This window comes from Ictidomys tridecemlineatus, chromosome 1 (assembly GCF_052094955.1).
Source record: "Ictidomys tridecemlineatus isolate mIctTri1 chromosome 1, mIctTri1.hap1, whole genome shotgun sequence".
NCBI lineage: Eukaryota > Metazoa > Chordata > Mammalia > Rodentia > Sciuridae > Ictidomys > Ictidomys tridecemlineatus.
The window spans coordinates 37,925,030-37,950,176 of NC_135477.1; the positions used below are offsets into that span (position 1 = coordinate 37,925,030).

A 25,147-nucleotide genomic window follows, 5' to 3' on the forward strand; every position below is an offset into this window, starting at 1 on the left:
TGGTTGTCCTCAGAAGCCAACTCACATTGCTGAATGCCCACTGTGTTCCAGGCCCTGCTTTGGATACTTTGTAGATAACTTTTGAAAATTAATTAAATTGGTCCATGAACTGAAATAAAGGGACGGTAGGAAATTTGATCCCAGTTGTAACAGGATTGCTTCCTGTCTACTGTAATGAAGATCGTGCAAATGTCCCTGAGTTTTATACTAACAAGATCAATCATGAGAAGACTTTGTAGATCCAGCACTACTAGTATTGGGTGCATATCCAAAGGAAAGGATATCATAAGTATGTTGAAGAGATAGCTGCATTCCCATGTTCTTTACAGTTTATTGACAATAGCTAAGATGAGTCAATCTAAGTGTCCATCAGTGGATGAATGGATAAGGAAAATGTGAACTGTGTATGTGTTTACACACACACACACACACACACACACAATTCCCATGTTCATTACAGTTTATTGACAATAGCTAAGATGAGTCAACCTAAGTGTCCATCAGTGGATGAATGGATAAGGAAAGTGTGAACTATGTATGTGTTTGTACACACACACACACACACACACACACACACACAAAAGAATTCCTTTCCTTTAAAAAGAAGGAAATCCTGACATTTTTGACCACATGGATGAAACTCGAGAACAGTGTATTAAGTGAAAAAAGACAGGCACAGAAAAGCAGATATCAAATGTTCTTGTTTATATGTGGGATTCAAAAGAATTGAACTCTTAGATACAGAAAGTAGAATGGTGGGATCAGGAGCTGGGAGTGGATGGGGGTTGAGGAGATATTGGTCAATGATACCATATCACAGAATTTCAGTTAGAATGAATAATTCCAGAGAACTAGAGTATAATATGGTGACTTTAGTTAATAACAGTGCGTGGTATACTTGTAAATTACTAAGAGAGTTGATGAGTCTGCTCACCACCAAAAATAAGCACACGAAGAAATGGATGTATTAATAAGCTTGATGTAATCATTTGCCAATGTATATGTATTTCAAAACAATTTTATCTGTCAGTTAAATAGTAATCATAAAGGAAGACCTCAGTGGACATTCACAATGTTCCAACCCACTTTGGGTCTCAGTCTTGGTCATGGTAATTTGTGTGTGTGTGTGTGTGTTCTGAGTTTGAAAGACCACATTCCTTAGGCCCAGCCTTCCTAAGAGGTCATCAACCACTTATCCCCAATACCCCATCCTGGGGACAAATATGGATCAGGGGATGGGTAGGACCATAGTTGCTTCTCTATCTTCTTCCCTATCTCTACTGTAAATTTCCTGCCTCCTGTGACTTTGACCACCCCCATTCCCTGAGCCACAGAGGACCTCAAAGTCAACTGTCATAGTTCACCTATTTTTTTTTTGAAAGAAAATACCTGGGGAGAAAGAAGAGCACAGACTTTCTAGAGCATAAAATGTTGCTTACCTGGGAGTGCATGTAATGGAGGAGGAGGAGGAACATGAATAGAAAGAAAGCAGAGAAAAATAGCTCTAATTTTCTCTGATTGTTCTCTAATAGTAAAACAAAATACAAATTAATACGTCAATGAATTATCCTTTCAAATAGCCTTATCTATGTAGTTTGTTTTGCCAAGTTGAGATTTTTACTGTTAAATTCAGTTTTGTATCCTACTGTTTTCAATTAATAATATAACAGTAACATTTTATCATGTCAGTAAACGGCATTTGAGATAATATTTAATGGCCTTGCAGTATTCTGTCATTTGAAGGAATCATAATTTATTCAAATCCTCTCCATTGTTGGCAACTTAGGTTGGTGAATGCTCTTGTAAATTATGCTGCATTCAAGGTCCTTATACCTAGATCTGTTGATGTTGTCTTCAAGTAAATTTTCCAATTATATTGGAATAGGTTGTTTTGATTTCTAAATCAAAACTTGGATTTGCAACTTAAAGTGCCATCAAACTTTCTATTAACTAAGAATAGACCAAAAGAAAAAAAAAATGAATGAGCCTTGTGTTGCGGTGCACACCTATAAATCTCAGCAGCTTAGGAGGCTGAGGCAGGAGGATTGCAAGTTCAAGGCCAGCCTCAGCAACTTAGTGAGGCCCTAAGCAACTTAGTGTTACCCTGTCTTTTTAAAAAAAAAAAAAAAGACTAGGGACATGGCTCAGTGGTTAAGCACCCTGGTACCAAGAAAAGAAAAGAAAAAAAAAGAATGAAATTGCCCTCATCCAGTAGAAGAGGATGAATAAGCAGGTTCAAAGGGCCATTGTGGGACAAAGTAGGTAAGTTTTGTGATTAAACCCTGTTTAAGGGCCTGGCTTTCTGGTGTGGCACTCATTGAATGCTGTAGGCAGGCCACTGCAGTGTGGGAGCAGGCAACCTCTTCACTTTTCAGGAGTGGACACATATCAAAGCTCTCTTTCCTCCAAAGAAGTGTTTCTTACCAAATTCTCTTTCCTGCAATTTTGACTCTTATGAAAAAAGATTTTTCATATCCTTCAGGTGGATGAGAATTTTTGGAGTTATTTATTCTTAGACATTTCCCCTGGATGTTCTGCTTCTGGGTCAGGCACTTTTTCAGAACTTCATATCATTACAGCTTGGCGTCTCAAAGGAAATTTTCAACTTAACAAAATGGTTCGGTTTAGTAAGAAATGCCATTTCATCTCCCCAACAAATTGGCTTCCGGAAGGGCTCAATTATCCACTGGGTTTTTGTTCCTCAACTCACACCACACAGCCCTAGGAGGGATGTCACTATGGTTTGGATGTTGTTTGTCCCCTCCAAAACTCATTGGAATTTGGTCCCCAATGTGATGGTGTCAGGAGGGTACTAGGGCTCTTAAGAGGTGATTGGATTATTGAGAGGGATTCATGCTTTTCTCGTGGGAGTGAGTTCTCACTCACGTGGGACTAAACTAGTTACCCCCATGCAGAGTGAGCTAGTATAAAACAAGGTCACCTTGTATTTTGTGTCTTTCACATACGTTCACTTTCATTTCTACTTTTGCACCTGAAGCAGCAGGACTCCTGGCCAGAAGATGAGCGGATGGTAACTGCACTATTGGACTCCCCAGTCTCCAGAACCATGAGTCAAAATGAACCTCTATTCTTTAAAAATCACTCAGTATCAGTTATTCTTATAGCCACAGAAAATAGACTAAGACACATGTGTACCCCAGATAAGAAGATGACATGTTTGGAGGCCATTTGGATGGAGAAATGTGACCACTGGGGGTTGAAATTATTAGACATATAATGAAGCTGAGCCATGGCTCATCATATGTGGTATGTGAGGAAAGGTGGAAGCAGATTCTATGGTATCTGCTACCACAAGCACGTTTTCTTTTATTTAGACTGAACTGTTTAGACTGGAATGTTTTGAACTGAGGAGAAATATGATTTGAATTATCTTTAGAAGGACCCCCCCCCCAATGACATCTGTGACATATGCCGTGGGAATTAGAACAGGAATAGGCAGAAAAAAGGAAAGAAAACTAAAAAGTTCAGGCCTTTTTTAAGAGATGATGGTGGCTTGGATCAGGGTAGTGCAAATAGGCACAATAAGATGCACTGAGGTTCTGGAATTTTGGCGGTGAGGTGACAGAAGTTTACAGACAGTTGATCAAACTGATGTACAAAGAGGGCAAAATCACTAATCCAAAAGCAAGCACCTATCAAGTGTTTCAAGCAGGGGAAGGGAGATGGAAATTTTAGGGTGTATGTGGGGTGAGTGGTATTTTATGTAGTGTGCTCTGGATTTGATGTGACTTCGTCTAAGTATTCAGTCTTATTATTTTACAAAACTTTCGAAGTATCATTGTCATTTTAAAAAACTTGCAAAAATCTAATGAGTATGATTTGAAATTTTGACATACATTACCATTACCCACAAAAATTGCCTTATGACCTAAGTATCAGTTTCTCCCTCCACCTAAACCCCTTTACCTGAGCAACCTCTGATCTGCTTTTCATCACTACAGATTACTTCATAGTTTCTAGAATTTTATGCTAAGAGTGATACCATATGGATTCATTTTTGTCCATCTTATTTCAATCAGCATAAAGATTTTGAAATTTATTCATATTTCTCTCTATATATATATATGATTTTTTAAAAGTGGTGTGAGGGAAGAATTGAGGTTAATTTTTATTTTATCTTTGTACGTGATAATATTTTCAACAGCTGATTTTGGAACAATTAAATTATCTTTTCTCCTTTGAATATTTTTTCAAAGACCAATTAGCCTTCAGTATGTGAGTCTATTCTTGGACTTTCTGATCTGTTCCATTGACCTGTGTGTCTATCTCCCACTAATGACATTTTCATTTTAGCTTTACGATTAGTCCTGAAAACAGGTGGAGTAAACTCGCCACCTTTTTCATTTTCTGAAACTTTGTTTTCACCTTTCTATATCATTCATGTTTTTATAGGGCTGGCACTAGGGCAGGGCATATGAAGCACCTAAGTACAAAACTTTAGATGAATTTGCTTTCAAGTTTTCAATAGTGCCTCACCTAGTTGTGGCCCTGCTTTTCCATATTAAATAGAATTAACTAGACAGTTTCTTGAAAAAGTCTGCTAGAATTTTAATTTAAATTGCGTTGAAATGAGAAGATACTTTGGGAGAGAATTGGTATCTTAACACTATTGGTCTGTGAACAAGAAATATCTTTCCTTTTATTTATGTCCTCTTTAATTCTTTTTAGCAAGGTTTAGTATTAAGTGTACAGGTCTTGTTAAATTCATCTCCAAGTATCTAATATTTCTGATACTTGTAAACAGTATTGCTTTTTCAATTTAAGTTTACAGTTGTTTGTTGCTAGCATGTAGAAATATAACTGATTTCTGAATATTGACCCTGTGTCCCTCTCAGTCTTGCTAAACTCAATTATTAGACTATCATCCTATCTATGAATAAAGAAAACTGCACTTTTTTTTTCCAATTCAGATCTTTTTTATTTCTTTTTCTTCACCTTTTACACTGGCTAGAACCTCTAGTATGGTATTGAAAAGAAGCAAGAAGAATGGGCATCTTTGCCTTTTTTCTAGTTTTAAGGGAAAGTATTCAGGCTTTTACCCTTAATTATGATATTAGATGTAGGTTGACCATAGTGCCTTATTTTTAACAGATTGAAGAAAAATTTTTTTATTCTTAGTTTGCTGAGAGTTTTAACATAATTGGATTTTGGATTTGGTCAAATTCTCTCTTTCTCTCTCTCTCTCTATATATATATATATAGATAGATAGATATAGATAGATAGATAGATATAGATAGATATATCTGTTGAGATGATCACATGGTTTCTCTTTTTTATTCTGTTGATAAGGAGAACTAAATCAATCATTTTCAACCCCATGGTCCTGAGATAAGCATCACTTGATCATGATGTTATTTGTCCTTTTTTGAATTGTTGAAGTCAAAATTAGCTAAAGTATTTTATCTAAGTTATTTGAAAAATATTTCTCTGTGCATGAAGGATGTTTCTTTGTAGTTTTTCTATCTTGCAAACTCTTTGTCTGGTTTTCTTATCAGGGCAATGCTGGTCACCTGGAATGAGCTGGATGTTTCTTTTTCTGCAATTTTCTGTAAAAGTGTGTGTAGAATTGGTACTTTTTCTTCTTTATAGGCATATGGGATTTATCAGAAAAGTTATATAGGCCTCAAAATTCTATCTCTCCCCACCCCCTTCCCCAAAATTTTAACCATAAATCCATTTCTTCAGTAGATATAGGACTCATTAGGTTGTATATTTGTTTCTGATGGGGTTTGTTGGTTTGTGTGTTTCAAGGAAGCTGTCCATTTTAAGTAGCTTACAGATCTGGTCTGTTGGCTTTAAGTTTTTTCTTTTATTTTTTTCCCCTAAAGAAGCCATTCTTTTGCTTTATTTTTGCTGTGTATAGAATCTGTGAAGACATAGTTTTGTTTTCTTTCCATAATTGAAATATGTCACTTCACTGACCACTGGTTTGCTGTGTCTTTGATGAGAAGTCAGGTGTTATTCTTACTTCTATTTCTCTTTGCACATTGGCACACTTGGGTGTTTTCTCTTTTGTTGATTTTAGATTTTTTCTTTGTCTCTCTTAGATTATGTGTGTTTATGTGTTTTTCATCAATTTGGAAAAGTGTTGGCTATTATTTCTTTTAATATTTTTTTTCTCCCCCTTCCTCTATCTCTTCTCCTTCATGGAATTAAATGACACATACATTCATTCGGCTGCTTGTAGTTGTTCCACTCTGACTGATGCTCTGTGTATTTTCTAGTCTTTTTCTATGATTAATTTTGAAAAATTTCTGTTGCATACTTTCAATTTATTGATTTTTCTTCAATAGCCTCCAATCTGCTGTTAATTTTATTCAGCGTATGTTTCATCTTAGACACTCCATATTTTATTTGCAGAAATGCAGTTTTCAAAAATTCTTCCCTGTCATACACATCTTATTCTATTTTCTTGAACCATAATATGTGCTTATAATATTTACAATATCTGTTTTAATTTCTTGTTCTATTAATTCTACCATCTGTATTATTTTGGGATCTGTTTCTATTGATTAATTTTTCTCCTCATTGTTGTATTTTCCTGCTTCTCTGCATGCCTGAAAGTTTTTTTTTTTTAATTAAATGTCAGATGTTGTACTTTTACATGGTTGGGTGCTTAGTTCATTTTTATTTCTTCAAATACTGACCCTTTCCACTAGAGAACCCATTAAGGTACTTTGGAATATTTTGAGTTTTCAAGACTTGCTTTGAAGCTTCACTAGGCAGACACTTCAGCCTGCGGCTAATATGTCCTACTGCTAAGGATTTCTGCACTTGCTCCTTTCAGGTGGTCCTTTCTCTGGACTCAGGTCATTTCTTCACACAGCTGCATGAATCAATACTTTGCTAAATATTTAAAGAGAACTTCCTGCAGTCTCCTCTGGAGTTCTCACCTCATGAATCCTCACTGCCTTGGGTTCCCAAAGTCCCAAACTCTCTTCAGCTCATGGAGACCATTAGGTGTCCCCTTCCTGTGACACAACTTGAAAAACCTCTCTAAGCAATAAACTCAGACTCACCTCATTTGTTTCTTTTCTCTTGGGCATCACCACCCAGCCATGCCCAATGTTCAGTATCTGTAAATTGTTGTTTCATGTATTTTGCTTGTTTTTAATTATTTAAAGGGGCAGGTAAATTCAGTCTGCATTAATCCATCATGGCCTGCATGTATACACTGTTAATCACCATGCTATATATCCTTCTGAATTTTTATTTTCAGATCATTTTACTTATGTCTATACAATTGTTCAAGTGCAAGGCTTTTGATATGTTAAACACATAAGGGTAAACTTCAGAATCATGCCACTCTAGGGCTCTGGGCCATGAAGCTTTATTTTTGAATCATCATTGGGAAAAAATTTGGGGTAATATTTCAGGATTTTAAATTATAAATGCAATTAAAATTTATAATTTCCATCAGCTCCTCAGGGATATAAAACCATGAAGTGTTAATGTGAAGCATAAGGTCTCATTTTCCTAGTGGTAGGGACAGTTGTGCACAAATAGAAGCAGATTTAAATATTCCCCTGAGACAAACAAATAGGTATTGCAAACAAAATAATTAAAATGGTTTGTAACAAGCAAGCAAATGAGTGCTGTGAAGATCAGCCGCTATTATATTTATTTTTCTGTTTGAATATCTGCCTGGGGAGTAAGCTGCAAATTAAAGGGCCCAACTAGCTTTTTAAAATTTAATGACAGAATGAAAAGCATGGGCTTTGTGTTGTGGAGATAGTTACTTCGGTCATAGTTTTAAATATTGGGGTTTTTGAGGTTCACTGTGTTTGTGTCAGTGTGTGTGTGAGTGTGTGTGTGTGTGTGTGTGTGTGTGTACACACGCACAGTTAATTCTGAAGAACTTCTTCTCTTCCCCACCCTTTCCTTCCCTCTCTCTCTCTCCCTTCTTCTCTCCCTCCCTTCTTTATTTTTTCCTCCCTCCCTCCTCTCCCGTCTTCCTTCATAAGTCCTTACCAGGCCTGGTATTCAGCTCCAGAAAGCCAGCAGAGTGTAAGACATATGGTGTATCCTCAAAGAGCAGCAATTGGTCTGTTTCTAACTCCAGCTTAGATGGGGTGGTGAATTAGCACCTGCAGTTTCCCTTTGGATCTTTGTGTCGGGGGCAGGACACTTGAGAAATCTCAGTACTTGTGAACTGAAGCAGAGTTGTGGGCTATACTCTAAAGATCCAGAAGCTCCTTATGGGTTTGGGATCTTAGTAAATGGCATTCTCATATGCAGCTCTTGAGTCCCTTAGTCTGAGCTAATTTCCACACTGCTTTGCTGGAGGCAGAGGATGATGGGAAGGGTCACTTCTCTGTCTGTGACTGTAGAGAACTTCCTACTCAGTCTCTGCCCTCTGAGTTTTTGAGTTGCAGAGTCTAGATTTGCCCTGCCTTCCAAATGCCAGATGAAACTATTTTTAGCCTGAACCTGCAGTTATTTTAGAACTTTCAAATCTCAGGTCTAGACCTGCAGAAGTTTACATTTCAGATGCAACTTAGAGCATATTTCAGTAATATCACATCGGAAACGGCGAGGGCAAGGTTGGCAATTGCTAACTCGCTTTTGGGAATTGCTTTGACCTACCTTGTGTATTCTTAGTCCATTGAAATGAAGGGAAGTTGCATGAGCAGGGAGGCATGAGAGGGAGTTGTGAGAATTTAGAACTGGGTAGGTTGGCGAAGCAGGTGGGAGAGAAAAAGAAGATTATAATAAGAGTGGAAAAGGAGAAAGTGAAGGTAGGAGATAGAAAGGAAGGGAAGAGGAGAGACCCGAAAGGATGACACACACGTCTCACAGACGGCCACTCAACCTCGTTCATAATCCATCACTCACTAGCCAGCCATCGTTTGTGACCATCCCCAGTAAACACTGGAGATATGTTTAGGTCCCTTGCTTCATTGGAAGACAGATGTCTACCTTGTGCTCATGATAAAATATAGAATAAAATGTGAAGAAATCCAAGTTAAATGCAATAAAATAGAATAAAAGAGGCACTCAAAATGCAAGGCTTTCATGGACTTTCTTTGGACTCCTTTGACTGGTCTGACAAAGTCTCCTGGAAAAACAGCAGAGCTGAGGAGAGTTTCCCAGAAATAAACAGGGAGCCTTGGAGACATACATCCCACCCTGTAGCCACAGCCATGTGCTGGTGTTTATGGAACAAGTTCAGCTGCCCAGGGTAGGTGGGCCTGTCAGACCCTTTCCTGGGAATGAGCTGTGGTGGAGAAGATGGGAGTGTTGGGGAGAAGCTGTGCTACCTGTACCCTGGACTAGGGTTAGGAAGAGCAGGTAGACTATAGGCTTTTCTATGAGCAGAAACCATTTGTGTCAATTATACAAATAAAGGAAACTGTACTGTATTTCAAATAATGGCCTATTTTATTTAATGACAGAATGGGTGAGTCCTAATATGATATCTTAGCAGGAAGGTCAGGGTTCCTGGATCTTTGGAGGTGAGGAATAGGAAAGGGCTAATGTAGACTGGGGTGGTCTAGGGCTTCCTTAGGAGTTTGGAGGAGGCTTGAGGAGCAATGAGGTGATAAGAGGGGGCAGAAAAAGGGCTGCTCTGTTCCATGGAGGCCAGGCTGAGGCAAGTCTGTGCAGGCTTTCCAAGTTTGCAGAAAGAGCTTTAAGGTTCGATTTGGAAGAATAAGGAGCACTTGCTATGAAACTCTGTGCTAGTCACATGTGTCGCCTTGAATTAAACTCACTGAATGGTGTCAAAGACTCTCAGAAGTGCTATTATCCCTTTTATAGATGGCATTCAAAGAAACTGTAGTGCCTTGACCAAGCTATATGGTCAGTAAGAGGAGAAGCCAGGATTGGAACCCAAATGTGTTTGATTCTAAATCTTGCACCCTCATCATTTCACTGTCTAATATCAGACCAGGATTTCTCCAATATTAGGATGCCTGTAATCACCTGGGCAACCTTTTAAAATGCAGATTCTAGTAAGTTAGTTCTGTGATGGAGCCTCAGAGTTCTGCATTTGTAACAATCACCCTGAAGAGGCTGATACTGTTGGTCTATGGACCCGTCTTTGGGAAGAAAGGGGATCCTCTTTGATAACTTTCTATATCCTACATGAATGGGAGACTCATGAACACCCTGAGATTTTGGGTGACAATTAGAAAGACAAAGTATGACTCCAACCAGAACAACCCCTCTATTGCCTTCTGTCCTGAAAATGTAAGCAGCATTGAGCTTTGGCAGTAGCTTCCCACGTTCTCTTCTTCACCAGCATATCCTTATCTCCATGAGCACTGTCTGACCTTGACCTAAGTGCTCTGGAGGGCTCTGACAGCAGTGGACATTCCAAAAATCTGGCTGACTTCATGGGAGTTTTTCTTTCATCATACTTTATTAAATCCTTCTTCTATTTTCTCAACTTTTCTCAAGCCAGACTTGTCTATGAAATTCCTCTTCTATCATTAACTTTAGATTACTGGCACCGTGGTTATTAAGGGGGAAATAAACTTTACTATTTCTCCAGAGATAGAATAATGCTGGTATCACACAGATGTTTGAGAGATCTAGGTCTTTCTAAGGAATAAAAAGAAATGACTAATAATGTGATTGCCTAGCCCTATATAAGTTTAGAGATCTATATAAATGTTTAATAGTATTTTCTTCCCTGATATTGGAAGGTTTGGAAATTTTACTGAAGTCTTAAGGATTGGGGAAAAAAATGCATTGATGTGTAAGTTCTGCATTCAGTTTATCAAAGTGTACATTTAGCAAAAAAGAGATCCTTACCATTTTAATTGTCATTGTGAAAATGGCTCCACATAAAAATGTTTCCTTTTTACTGCTCAACCTGGCTTGGAGAGAGACTTTTGCAGTGATTCTTCCTGTTTTCAATAAAATATTTCTAAGCAGCCTAAATGGTAATGAGGCAATATAACAAGCACTCACATGCTCCTCATTCAAATTTTGCCGTATTTGAGATCCCAATTTTTAAGAAATTGGCCATTTCAGATATAATGTAAGTCTTCCCTGTACCGCATTACAAATCCTGTTGGTTTCTGTATTATTCAAGTTGTTTTAAACTACAGTAATAGAAAACTCTAAATCTAATTTTCTTGAATAGTTTGAGAATTTATCATCTGACCTTAGAGAAGACTCAAGAGTTTGCGAGGTCTCAGGGCAGGATGATTCAGAGACTGAATAACATCCCCAGGACCCCTGTTCTTTGTGCTGGGCCTGCCCTCAGATGGAATCTGCCTCTGAAACAAATGTCCAGAGGCAGAAAGGGGCAGTCTCTTCTCAGTCTTCCTTCTTAGGATTCTACCAACCTTCTCAGAAGCCACCGAGGAAAATCTTCCACCCTCAACAATCAGAAATGGGATCATGACTCTCTCTTAAAACTGCCTAAAGTAGCAAGGCCATAGAAGTTAGATTAGACCAAGCAGGATGTACCTCTGGTTCTGGAGATAGGATCACTTCCCACCACCATGAATCCCATGATGGGAGAAGAGTGCACACTGGGGTTTATGCTAGCATGGAAGGGGAGGGGCAAGCCTGTTACAGAGGCAGAAAATTTGTTTTCTATTTTCTCTGTTCTCTCAGCGTGGCAACCATTCTCTTAAAGTCAGCATGCACACTCACCTCTAAATTTTTAAGATGCTGTTACATATATGTCTCTACTCTAAATGTATCTAATTTTAAGCATTGTGCTGTAGCTTGGTCTTCTTTTTCTTTTCTGCTTTTTCTTACTCCATTATATACATCCATCTGTTCAGGTAATGACATAACACTATCAATTTATTCAGTCATTTTTGTAAGTGGATAGCTATCATAAACTCTACTGTTTCTTCAATTCTCTCTCTCTCTCTCTCTCTCTCTCTCTCTCTCTCTCTCTCTCTCTCTCTCTCTCTCTCTCTTCCTCTCTCTTTTTGAAAATTACATCAGAGGCCTGATTGGAAGTAAGGTAGAAGTGTCTGGGTCTGACACATACTGAAACTCCTGTACCTCCAAGTGATTCTGTTGAAGTTTTTGTCATTTTTATTCTTCTCACAGTCTGCAGCAAGGAGCACTTTAAAAACTATTCCTAGCCTCCATATTAGCTTTTCATCACCTTTTTCTTTGGGGAGGGGGGCAAAGGCCTTTTAAAAATCCAATACAGCCCATGGTTTTTCTCCACAGGAAAATGCACACACACTCATATTCTTTATAGTTTTTGAAACGGTGAACCCCTGTGAAGCCAGTCACAGACCCTGGCTGAAGACACACATTTCCTCTGAACAGAGGCAATCAGATCTCATTCTCTTCCTTAGTGTGCTCTACAAGAAGGACAATTCTGCTTTCAATCAGTGAGTTAAGTATGTGCCTCCTGGGAGAATGTGAGGATTGGCTTTTCTTTAAAATTCTTCTAACTTTTCTTTGGTCTTAACCCTTTGCAAGAGAAGTAGAGAGGTTCCCTAATAATTTATTTGACTCAACATGCATACTCTGTAAGCTTCACTGTGCATTCTCAGTACAGTGAGTACACCTATTATTTAGTGCATGAAACAATTTCTCACATCCTATTATAATCACAGACTTCTTCCCTTAAGTAAGCTACAAGCACAAAAGAGTATTTTTTCCCCTACATAATGACTGGCAAGGATGTGATGTTAACTGGAAACCCCAACCTCATTTCTTCTCTGCTTATTTCAGTTGTTACAATCTTCTTGCTATCAAATTGTAAATACATACTACTCCCATTGAAAATGGAGCAAATCTGCCAGTGTTTTGCCATTTCTCTATTTTAACTTCATGATCAGTAAGTGCTCCAGATTCTAAATTTTGATGATTTCTAAAGATGTTCCACTTGTAAACACCTTAATCCAAGGTAACGTTGTCTCTCTCAGGGCTAATTTCCTCTACTGAACAGTGGGTAGGACTGACAAAAGAGGATTTATGGGTGAGATCTATTAGAGTGTAGAAGGGAGGGCAATAGAAATTCCTAGGAATGTTTCTAGAGCAACAAATGAAGTAAGGCAGAACTTTAAATCCCATCGACAATAGTGAGATGATTCAAGAACACAATTAGGATTAGGTCAAATGGAGGAGGTTACACATGCTTCTCTAGCGTCCTTCAGAAATAATCCTCTGTCTAATATTAATGACAGTGAACTTAAGCAATTGAAGTTAAATAAAAAAACAGATTATAGCATAATTATAAAGGTGTAACCAGTCCCACAGTTAAGACATATGGGCAGAGATTTTTGAAACAGGTGTTAAGTCCCAGAAAAAGCATAGGGTCATGAACTAAAGAATTTAAATTTCATGTAAAAAGTTTAGTAATATGTCTTTATGGAAAATAATAATTAGACTAAGTGAAACTCCTCAAAGGAAAAAGACTCCAAAACTCTGAATATAGTTTAAAAATATTTTAAAATAGAAACTGTCAAGGTTAATAAGTATAGAGACCAAACGTAAGGTCAAAATGGAAACTCTTGGTAATTTGTGAGCATCAAATTTAATTTTGGCCTTGAATGTATTGGTCAAACTTTGGAAACCTGGAGCTTTCATCCTCATGACTATGTGGGGAATAGGACATATGAGATCAAGTTTAAGATCCAAAAAAATGTGGAGCCTAAAGAGATACTGCCACATAAAGCTGGAAACATATCCTCAGTGTAAGAATTATTGAGAAATGCACACATTGTGCAGAAGGGTAGGAGAGCAAGGAAAATTTCCTGTTTTGACTTTAGAGTTGAGTGAAGGGGAGGCATTTTCATAAAAATTGACAACCCTCATGCAGGTTTGTGACTCAAGTTTCTATCCCCTGTGGTGTGTATAAAAGCTCAAAGGAGTTGGATTCACAGTGGCTACACATGGGTAGTGTTCCTAGATACATAGTAGAAGCAAGCATTGACAGCATCTGAAGTAACATGAATTGCAATCCGATTCAAAGTGTTCCTCAGGAAGTTCTAAGGAAAATGGTGGTGGGGAGGTCTCTATGAATAAGAATCAGGAAAAAAGGGCAGTTTAATCACATCTAGTTTAGATCCTAGAATTATCTGAAATAGAATATTAAAAAAGTGTATTTATGGATTTTCAAAAATAGAGGATGGGAAATAAGAGGAAGGCATAAAAGACCTTAAGGAAGAGAAAGCAATATTGAAAAAAAACATGAACGCAGCATCAAGAAATTACAAAATCTATTGAAGTTAAAACCTTTGAGGAGATGTTAAACCTCAAAGTGGTAACACATGGTGAAAAACATAGTAGACTGGAACATAGGAGGGGAGTATTTAGAGGTATCCAAAGGAGCAAGGAGATGGGAAATATGAAAGGGAGGTTAAGACACATGGAAGGTTAAATATCAAGATTTAACATACTTTTTGTGTTTTATTAGTGCATGGTAGTTATGCATGATAGTGGGGTCCAGTTTGACATATCCACACATGCTTGTACTATAATTGCTCCATTTCAGTCCCCAGTACTTTCACTTCCCCTCCCCCAGCTACTGGTTTTTTTTCTATTTATTTACTGTTCATTTTTATTGGTGGAGTTTACTGTGGTATAGTCATAAATGTACATAGCATAATCTGATCAATTTAATTCTGTTTTTCCTCCATTTTCCTATCCCTCATCTCTCCCTCCAAGTCTCCTTCCCATACTCCACTGCTTTCCCATCAAATTTTCATAGGATCCCCCACCTACCCCTGTTTCATGGGCTCTCCTCCTTTTTATTTCCTTATTTATCTATAACTTCTGCATACTGCAGAAAAGATTTGACCTTTGACTTTCTGAATCTGGCTTATTTCACTTAGCATGAGGTTCTTCTGTTCCATACATTTATTAGAAAATGGCATAATTTCATTTTTCCTTATGACTGAGTAAAACTCCAATGTGTGTGTATTTACTACATTTTCTTTATCCATTCACTTGTTAACAAGCACCTGGGCTGGTTACATATCTTGGCTTTTGTGAAGTGAACTACTATAAACATTGATGTGCCTATATCACTACAGTATGCTGGCTTTAGTTCTTTTGGATAAATCTCAAAGAGTGGGATAGCTGGGTCATATGTGGTTTCATTCCTAGTCTTCTGAGGAATATCCACACTGTTTTCCAAAGTGGTTGTACTAATTTGCAGTCCCACCAACAATGTGTGAGTGGATATTTTCCCCTCACATCCTTGTCAGCATTTTTTGTTATTTGTATTTTGATGATTGACATTCCAAATGGAGTGAGATAAAAATCTCAATGTAGCTTTGATTTGTATTTCCTTGATTATTAGGGATGTTGAAACATTTTTTCATATATTTTGGCTGAAAACCTAGCAGAAAATAAGATAAAAAAGGGAAGAGAGTATTCAAGAATTTTAAGGCTTATAATTCTCTAGAATTATTATAAGAAGCCGAACCCCAGATCCAGGAAGCCCAAGGGTCAGGAACAGAATAAACATTAAAAGTCCACATCTCGGTACATCATAGAGTGATTGTAGAACACCCAAGACACAGAAGGCCTAAAGTGCATCCAGAGAAAAAAATAGATCATCTATAAATAAGTTCTAGTTCCACATATGATGGGCTAAATAATGGCTTTCAAAGTCATATGGAATTTTAGAGTATTATTTTATATGGTAAAAGAGATTTTGCAGATGTGATGAAGTTAATGGTCTAGATATGGGGAGATCATCTTGGATCATCTGGATGGGTCCTGAATGCAATTCCTAACATCATAGAGAGGGAAGCAAATGCAAATTAGACTATACAGTAAAGTAATGTTACCATAGATGCAATGATTGAAGATATAAACCAAGTAATGGTGATGTCTACCAGAAGCAGGGGGAGGTTGGAACAGTTATCTCCTAGAGTCTCCAGGAGTACATTTTGCCAACACCTTGATTTCAACATAGGAAGATTGATTTTTGGACTCCCACCTTCCAGAATTGTAAGCAAATAAAACTGCTATCCTACATTTGTGATAATTTGTTATTACAATTACAGGAAATGTATACACTGGATAGTAATGGAAGCCAGAAGACAAAGTCATATTACTTCTAGGGATAAGAGAAAACAGAGGCCAACTTAGAATTCTATCTTTTTAGAATGAGACCAAAATACACCTTCTAACAAGAAAAAAAAAACCAGTTTATCACCAAAAAAGCCCCATATTAAAGAAAGTTTTTAATAATGTACTTCAGAAGAATAATCTAAGATGTAAAGCTTGAGACCCAGAAAACAATGTCTGTCAAATATATTAGTTAATACTACTTACATAGATAAATACTGACTTTATAAAACAATGGAAATATACAGTAGAAGAGCGTATAGAAAGGTAAATTAAAATGCTGGAAGCTGTTGGCACATTAGTTGGGCTGATGGGGATTGAAAGTCAACACTGAAGAAGGGAGTAAAATTACTGATTAATATCACACTTTCAGGAAATGCATTAAAATGTCTAGGAAAACTGATAAAAGGCTTACATAGAAAATATAACCTTCAAAAGTCGATAAATGAAAACAGGAAAAAGGCCATTCCAAAAAGGAAAAAAATGGCAAAAATGTGCAATATCAATAATATGGCAGAAATTAATCCAAATATTTCATCATCATCATCAATATAAATGATTAAAATTTATACTTAAGAAGTCCAGTATGGTATAAACATGTCTAGTATATTTTTGTTTATAAGGTCTCAACTAAAATGTGAGACAGAGAAAGGTAGACACTAAAGAGGTGGAGAAGGTAAAGCAGGCAGAAAAAAGCCACAATAAAACTGGCGTACCTATCTTAATATGAGACACCCTAGACTGTAAGGCAAGATACACTATTAGAAGTAAAGAGATATATACATACAGGTAAAAGGTTCAGCAAAGAGCTATCATTTTAAACTTTATATAACTAATAAAAATTCTTAAAATATGTAAAGAAAATACAGAGAATTCAAGAAGTAATAGGCAAATTCCTGATATAATGGACCTAAAAATAGACCACTGACACCAACGACAGGACAGTGCATGCACGTTAAACATTCATGCACCATGCCCACAAAGCAATCTTCTTTGCAAAGAAAGAGCCAAGTCATATGGTTTCATGGGCTACTTCTACCAAATATTCCAGAACCTAGAGAAGATATTTATAGCATGAGACCTAGGATTACTATACAGAATTAACAAAACAAAACAAAAATAACGTTCTACAAATCTGTATGCCAGAGACTGAGCCAATGGAAATTGAGCAAAACTGCAAATGCTGGACAGGAAACATTTAGCCAGTACAAATTAAAATCTAACAGACTGGCAAATATAAAGAAGTCATACAATGTTAGGTATAAGTAAGGATGTAAAGCAACTAAAAGTCCCTTTATCACATGTGATTATAAATTGATACAACCTATTTGGAAATTTAGCATTACTTTGTAAATTTGAATGTGTTTCTATTCACTTATGAAGAACTTCCTATTCTAGCCAGGTGTGGTGGCGCATATGCCTGTAATCCCAGCGGCTTACGAGGAGGTTGAAGCAGGAGGATGTGTGTTCAGAGTCACCTTAGCAACTTAGTGAAGCCCTGTCTCGAAAAAAAAAATAAATAAATAAAAAGGACTTGCGGTGTGGCTCAGTGGTTGAGCACCCCTGGGTTCAATCCCCAGTATCAAACAAACAAAACAAAACAAACACACACACAAAAAACCCCCAAGAAATTCCAATTCTAGATATGCACTCTAGATAAATTGTTATATAAATGCATCGAGACACATACATAAGAAAAATATACATAAAAGCTTTTTTTTTTTGTAATAACAAACAAACCCAACATTCAAATGGTCATCAACAATAAGGGGAATAAATGGTTATAGTCATACAGTGCAATAATGTCTAGCTTTGAAAAATATTAAACTAGAGCTTCACTCATCACTATGGATAAACAAACAAAACAAAACACCTTAATGCTCAACTAGTGGTTTTAAATGTTGGTGAATATTGAAATTGTCTGGAGAGCTCATGGAGAATCCAGGGATTTTTCTTGTTAAAGTGGAACAAGGTTGGACCTTATAATTTTATTGAGTTTCCAGGTGACTCTGATGCTTAACAAAGTTTGAGAACCACTGCATTAAAGCACAATTCAGGGGGCATATATACTGTTCAACTTATGCAAAGCTAAGTACAACATAGGAGACCAAGCTATGTGTCGTCAAGGTTACCATACAAAGTCAACTTCTGCTGAGGAGGAAGGAGTATGCAGTTGGTGGGGGGAGAGAAGAAGTATCTAACCAAGATATGTTATTTTATTTCTTAGTTTGATGGAAAATACACCAAAATCATTTTATTATTCATTTTTAATGTATGCAGTGTTTGTGCACAAGATAGATTTCACTGTATAAACTTAAGAATTAAGATTTATTTTGAGCCTGTGCACTCCAGTGAGCATCTGTGTATGATGTGTTCTCTTGTCTTCACTGCTGGATTACTGACTTCCAATAGTGGTGTATACATATTGTCTTGTTTCTTCTGCTCATCAGCAACACTTCTTGAAATGAATATTCAAGTGAGACAAAGAGAACATTTGTTCTCCAAGTAGTTTATTTAAATTAGTTGCTTGGATTGCCCTCTCCACCTTTGGGATCCTCCAGAAGTCAGGTTCTGTCACTTTGGTCCAGAAGTATGCAGTCAGGAAACAGTGAACAGGGAATAATCCCTGATCACATCTGTGTGGTACTGTCACCAGAGGGAGTCCGAGGAGATCCCAGGGAGGAGGACCTCAACTCAGGATGATGGGGTCCTTCAAAAATGTACCAGGAAATAATTTCAGAAAGTGTTAGAGGCACAAGCAGAGATTTATTCAGAAAACTGGGAACATGCATTTGAAGGGAGAGATAGTCTGAGTGAGTACACAGACTATCTCAAGATTGAGATTACTTTTTGGGTCTCAGGCTCTTAACTTAAAGGAAACTTCAAGGTTTGTGGGGAAACATTAGTCTGGTGATCACAAGATAGTTTATTGTGGCCTGCTATTTCTCAGGATCTTTAGGTTGACATTGTCTCTGGTATCTAATCCATAGATAATGTTTGGATTGTATCTATATTGAAAGTTTTAAAAAATATCTTATGGGCTGGGGATGTGGCTCAAGCGGTAATGCACTCGCCTGGCATGCGTGGGGCGCTGGGTTTGATCCTCAGCACCACATAAAAATAAAATAAAGATGTTGTGTCCACCGAAAGCTGAAAAATAAATATTTAAAAAAATTCTCTCTCTCTCTCTCTCTCTCTCTCTCTCTCTCTCTCTTCTCTTTCTCTCTTACTCTTTTTAAAAAATATTTTATATCCCTTTGCTTAATCTATTCTAAAGATATCTGTGTTAGAACATTGTACATTTTCATAAGTGAGTAAATTTACAGTAACTTTAAGATTTGTAGATTTCTTAGAAGTTTTGGAGTGACAGACCTGGGGGAAAAATCTGGCCTGGGGAGAGAAGGTATGAAGAACTTTAGCTTTCAGATTAAAGTTATAGTATTCTTCCCCTTCCTTTTGTCTCCTTTCTGTCTTTTATTTCTTCTATTCTATCTCAGTACTTAAGAGATCCAGCAGGACTAACAGGACAGGGTCAGGGTCTGGCTGAAACCTGCTAGAATTGACTGATCTCATAGGTTCAGAATTGGAGTGAGGAGAAAAGCATATGTTTTTCATAGCCCTGAAAGAATTTAGGGAGTTGCTTTTGTGGATTCCCAGATTCTGATTGCAGGTATCTCTGTGCTAGACAGTGAGGATAGTCCCAGGGGAGCAGAACAGGGAGTGGATGAGAATGCATTGGCAGGCTGTGTGACTGTGCTCTGACCCAGAGTAAGTGGATGAGAACTGAGCCAGAGGAGAAAGGAAGGTCTGCAAGTTTCCTAAAGATCCTCACCATAAGAAAGGAATATGGCAGCTAAGAGGTTGGTCGAGAGCTGTGCCAAGTCCTAAAGGAGTCCTGGGAGGGCAGAACAGAAGAGCAACAGTCCACAGACCAGGGCTCTGGCATCAAGGAGTTGAGGCCTTATCCCCTGGTTATATCCCAGCTCTCACTAGCTCACTTAGCCACTCATCCCAGGTGCTACTACAGGTTGCCAGGGAAAGGTATGCTTGTACTTACAACCTTAGGAATCAGCTCCCTAACAGTTTCCAGGGTTCTGCCTGACATAGTGGCAGAGCATGGTGCTGCCGACTCTTCCTCCCAGAAGCTGAGGAAGCAGGAGAGTTTTAATAAAAGGGCTAGAGAGAGATTAGTGGAATAGAGTAAAGGGATTGAGAGGGAGGGAGGAGGGACAGGAAAAGGGAGGAGTGGTGGAATGAAATTGACTAACGTATGCTATGTACATAGTGAATTTCATCTTTATGTATTTCTATAAAGGACTAATTTTAAAAAATTCAAATAAATAGAAGGAAGACATATACAATAAAGGAAAGGAGACAGGGAGGAGAGAAGGGAAAGGGAAAGTACTGGGGTATGAATTGGAGCAAATTATATTCCATGCTTGTATAATTATGTCAAATTGAACCCCAATATTATGTATAACTATAATGCACTAATAAAACAATGCAAGGAAAAAGGTGGGATTCTAAGAACATGACTGTTTCCCCTACAGTGGTCTCTGTCATCAGGAAAATGTGGGAAAAACAAAAGGTATGAGATACACCCATTTCCTTTGGGAGGTGGGCTGGCTCTGATTCCCTTCTGTACAATTCAAATTATATGTTTCATGACCTCTTGCTCTTTCTAGATTAAAAATTAAATAAATAAATAAATAAATAAATAAATTCTCTTAATTCCTTCTCCAAGGCAAAACTCACTGGTCTACTTGTTGCCCTTTCTTATATTCTTTCTTTTGTGCAATTAGGATGTGATTTCTCTCTTCCTGGATACCTGCTTAGGACAGGGCCATGATCCCAGGGCAAACGCAGAAGAGGCTGGCATGCACATTCAGACTCAGCTGTGTCCTCTGCCCCACTCCCACTATGTTCTAGGTCCATCCTACCCGACCAGTTTCTTTACCTTTGATGGTCTTACTGGTGTCAATCTAGCAAGATCATCTTCTCTCAGTCTTTTGTCTTAAATGCAAACTTCAGTGGATTTAAACCCAAATCTAGTATGCCAAATTCAGTACAGCCCTTTAATCTTTTTTTGAGATCCCTGCAGTTCAGCACACGTAGAATCTATAGATCACATTAAAGCACAACCCTTAATATTTATTCATTCCCTGATTCAGCATGTGGGTTTTAACTGACCAGGCTTCACTGCTTCTTAAGACAGTGACTGAATAAACTGTTTTCCATCCTACCCTTAAAAATGTTATGTTCTTGTCCCAATGATTTTGAAACCTCAGATCATTAATGTCTAACCTCATTAGCTCCATTTATGCCATCACAGTGTCTCAGAGCTTAGAATGGGACATTTGTAAGGAAGAAGATTTAAGGCTTATTTTAAAATATACTTTCTCAGAGTTAAAATATTGACTTGCAACCAACCACTGATTTGGTCACTTTCCTGGAGACAGTGAACCAGCGTTTTTCTTAGCCTGGCTGACCCTCTGTCCTGCTGCTGGAACACTTAGCATAAATTCATTTCCATTTTTTGGTAGACCTGAGATGGGCCCAGCTGTGCAGCCTGCCATTCTTCTCTCTATCCTCTCTTCTTCCAGTTTTGTTCCTCTCTAATCCTCTCTCATACAGCAGCCAGAGGTTTTGATAATGCAAATCTGATTGACTCACTTGTGCCTAAAACCTTTCAAGGTCTCCTCAATGCCCTTAGTGTAGGTATTTTAGTGGAATGTACTGACCCCCCCAAACTCCCATCTGGTCCTGAATCTGCCTCTAGCCCTGTGCCTGACCACTCACTCCTTCCTTCTATGCCCTCAAAATGTACCCTGCAGAGGGGCTCAGCCTGCTCTCTCCAGATTGGTGAAGACTCTAGCATTTCACCCTGCTGTCTCTACCCAGAGCAGGGTTTATTTGCAACAACCCACCCAGCTTCTCAGCTGAATCCTCCACAAGCACTTTGCCTAAAAAGTTCATTCTCAAGTTCACTTACAGTGCTAATTCCTCTTAAAAGCCTCCTCCTGGTCAGATCTCCCCAAGGGCCCGCTCTCTTTGCAATTTCTATGCTTGAGGATGAAATAGGATAAGAGTAGTATCTACCTCACAGAATTCTTAGTTTGTGGTGAACACTAAATGAGCTAATGCATGCAAAGAGCCTGGTATGTGATGGATCTAACATGGTAAGCACAAGGGGTGTCCTTAGCCCCTGAGACACTCAGTGTCTTTCAATCTGTGATGATAAAGAAATTCCTGGGATAGGATTATCTCTGTCTCCTGAATGGCTGTATCCCTGGTACTTAGTACAAGACAAACCTCAGAGATGTTGGGTAGATTTGAAGGGATGAATGAGTAAACAAACAACAACAAAAAAAACCCAGGTATATTTGCAAAATTTTTATGTCAATATTTTCATAAAATCAATCTAATTATTAAGGAATTCTAGGAAGCTCTTTGAATTTTGATCAACTATGTCAGAAAAAAACCCAGCTTTTCCTGAATAAATCAGGTAGATGACTCTCAATAGGGAATTTAGCCTTTATATCTTGCTAATACCTACCATGATAGATGACAGCATTGGTTCCTAAAAGCTTGACCATAAAAACCAGCACATTGGTGGTTAGTGTCAGACATCTTTTTCTGGCTTTCAGGGAAAATGAATAATCCTACTTGCACCTAACATAGCAAATATTGTTTGTAAATAAGCAACTAATGAAATATATAGTCTGGTCCAATCCTTTGGCTTAGTTGCCTTGGCTCTTTGGGCTATGATCTGTATGCCTCAAGATGTTTTTTCTTCCCTATGACAGTTCATGAGTTGATGGTAAGCATGGGTCTCGTTATTTCTCCAGGAAATCAGTGACCCCGAGATCCTGGATCTGGTTCATAGTGCTCTGGGCAGGATGACTGTGGTCCGGCAAATCTTCCCATCTGCAAAGGACAACCAGAAATGCATGAGGAACAATCATCGCATCTCCTCCCTGCTCTGTGACCCCCAGGAAGGCTACCTCCAGATGCTGCAGGTCAGTGTGTAGTCTGCCTTCCTGGGCACTCTCCACCCGGGAGTCTTACCCACACCCTTGGCCACCTTCAGGAGATACAGTGGAACCTCCTAGGCTCCAGCTGAGTACTATTGCCCACTAACTTTAATTGCTAGAACACTGTCATTTGCTGAAGGTGAAGCCAGTTGACTGGGCAGTGTCTGAGTATCACTTGTGGAAATTATTCCTGTTGTCAGCAGGCAGGGCTTGTTAGCTCATGGGGTGCCCCTGGTATTTAAAAGTTATGTGCTTAGCAGGGAAGAGGTTGCTGTTTCTTAGACATCTGTGATGACTGCTTTGTGGGGATGGGTTCCTCTGTGAGAGCTGGGGATGGAGACTTCCCTTGAGCTCTTCCTTGTTAAAAGTCACTGCAGATAGCTCCTGAAAAATAACTTGGAACTACCCCAGCACATCTGCTCAATGCTGAGGCTTAGCTCAACCAGAATACTGCTGGATCCTCAGTCAAGCAGGGAGGGGTCAGGGGATCAGACCAGGACATGGCTACCTGCTCCATTCTTTCTGAGGTGAGAGGTACAGAGTGTTTATAGCCAGTTCTTTGGCCACCTCCCTAGAATATGTGCAGTCTGCTTTAGTTTGTCTTAGGGCCTTGGAATAGAATGGGGAGCTTCATGCCTGTCGTATAAGGTGGGTTTTTCTCTGGGTATTTGGGAGCAACAGGAAGCAGTGTAGTGAGTACTCACTGGCAGTCCCAAACCTGCTTCTCTCTTGGGAATGTTAAACTCAAGGAAACCATCATTGGTGCTTGATGAGAGCAAGACAGAAATTTTTTCCAGTTGGGATTATGAAAATTGCTCAGAAGTGTGTATGCATAATATTCTCACCTTGCAGCATTTGAAACTGTTTCCACCTTCTTAACCTTGTCAGGCCTGGGGAAAGAATTGGAGTGAGGAGAAAAGCATATGTTTTTCATAGCCCTGAAAGAATTTAGAGAGTTGCTTTTGAGGATTCCCAGATTCTGATTGCAGGTGTCTCTGGGCCACGTTAAAGATGACTGCGTCTGCCCATGAGAGTGTCAGCCACAACCAAGGACATTCTGATATCACTGTATCAAGGGCTGTAAATTTGTGGGGGCGGGATTATTAGAATCTCAAGTGGGTAGTGGACATATTTAACTTGCCAGATAATTGAACACATCATAAAATCTTATATGGGGATTGGGGGAAGAAAACACATCTTAAAGATGGTAAACATAAGAAATGTGTTCTCAGTGGGTGGGAAACACAGCAGACACTGGTTTTAGCTGAAATAATCCCCTCTTCCTTGGTGCCCATGGCGCCAGGAGTCCTATCAGTTCAATCAGCTGGATGAAATGTCTGGTGTCTTAGGAAAATGTTGATCAAGAGAGTATAACAATAGCTTCCACAGAGCCCATGAACTTGAGAGTCCTGGGACTCTAGGTCAGAAAGGCCTTTGGTGCAATTTTATATTTTGGGATGCTGCTGGTCTATTCTGCTTTCCACCTTTCTAGAGACTGAATAGGTGGAAAGGACCAAGTAAGTCCCTTTTATTTGGCCTCTGTATGTATTATTCCTGCTGTCCACGAGGATGGAAGTGGAGTCAGTCAAGTGGTTAGGCAGTAGTACCCATCCCCATCCAGGGCAGGAGAAGGAAGTTGCTCTGTGTGGGGTCAGAAAATGTCTGAAGATTTTCCCCAGATTTTTTCCCCCATGAAGGGCTTCACTCCTCTCCAAACATGTCATCCTAGCCCTTCCCTGCCTCATATTCCTCTATTCATTTCTCCAGTAATTGCTAAGTCCAGCTGCACTCAGCCTACTGGAAGAACAAAAGAGGGGTCACTTTCCTTTGCACAAAGGTGGGTGGAACAGGCTCAGGCAGGGGAGGGTGGATGGTATTTCTCATCAAGGTCTATGATTACTCTTTTTGCTCTGGACTATGATGTACAAATTGGTGGGCCTTTTGACTGTGCATCAGACTCACTGGCCACAAGGGATCTGTTAATTGGAGGACAAAAGAGCAAAAAGACTGAGGAGACTAAGGGGGAGTGCAGCTGAGGGCACCCTAAATTGTACCCAACAAGAGGATAAACAATGGCAAA

General features: G+C 38.7%; 1 protein-coding gene across 3 annotated transcripts in view; it reads left to right on the forward strand.

The window, feature by feature from the left end:
• Grid1 (glutamate ionotropic receptor delta type subunit 1) overlaps window positions 1-25,147 on the forward strand; it is a 702,171-nt gene that overhangs the window by 448,915 nt on the left and 228,109 nt on the right. For all 3 annotated transcript variants that reach the window (XM_078038861.1, XM_078038864.1, XM_078038852.1), the window contains exon 6: window positions 22,882-23,052. In XM_078038861.1, coding sequence (XP_077894987.1) covers window positions 22,882-23,052 — 171 coding nt within the window. The remainder of the gene's footprint in view (window positions 1-22,881; window positions 23,053-25,147) is intronic.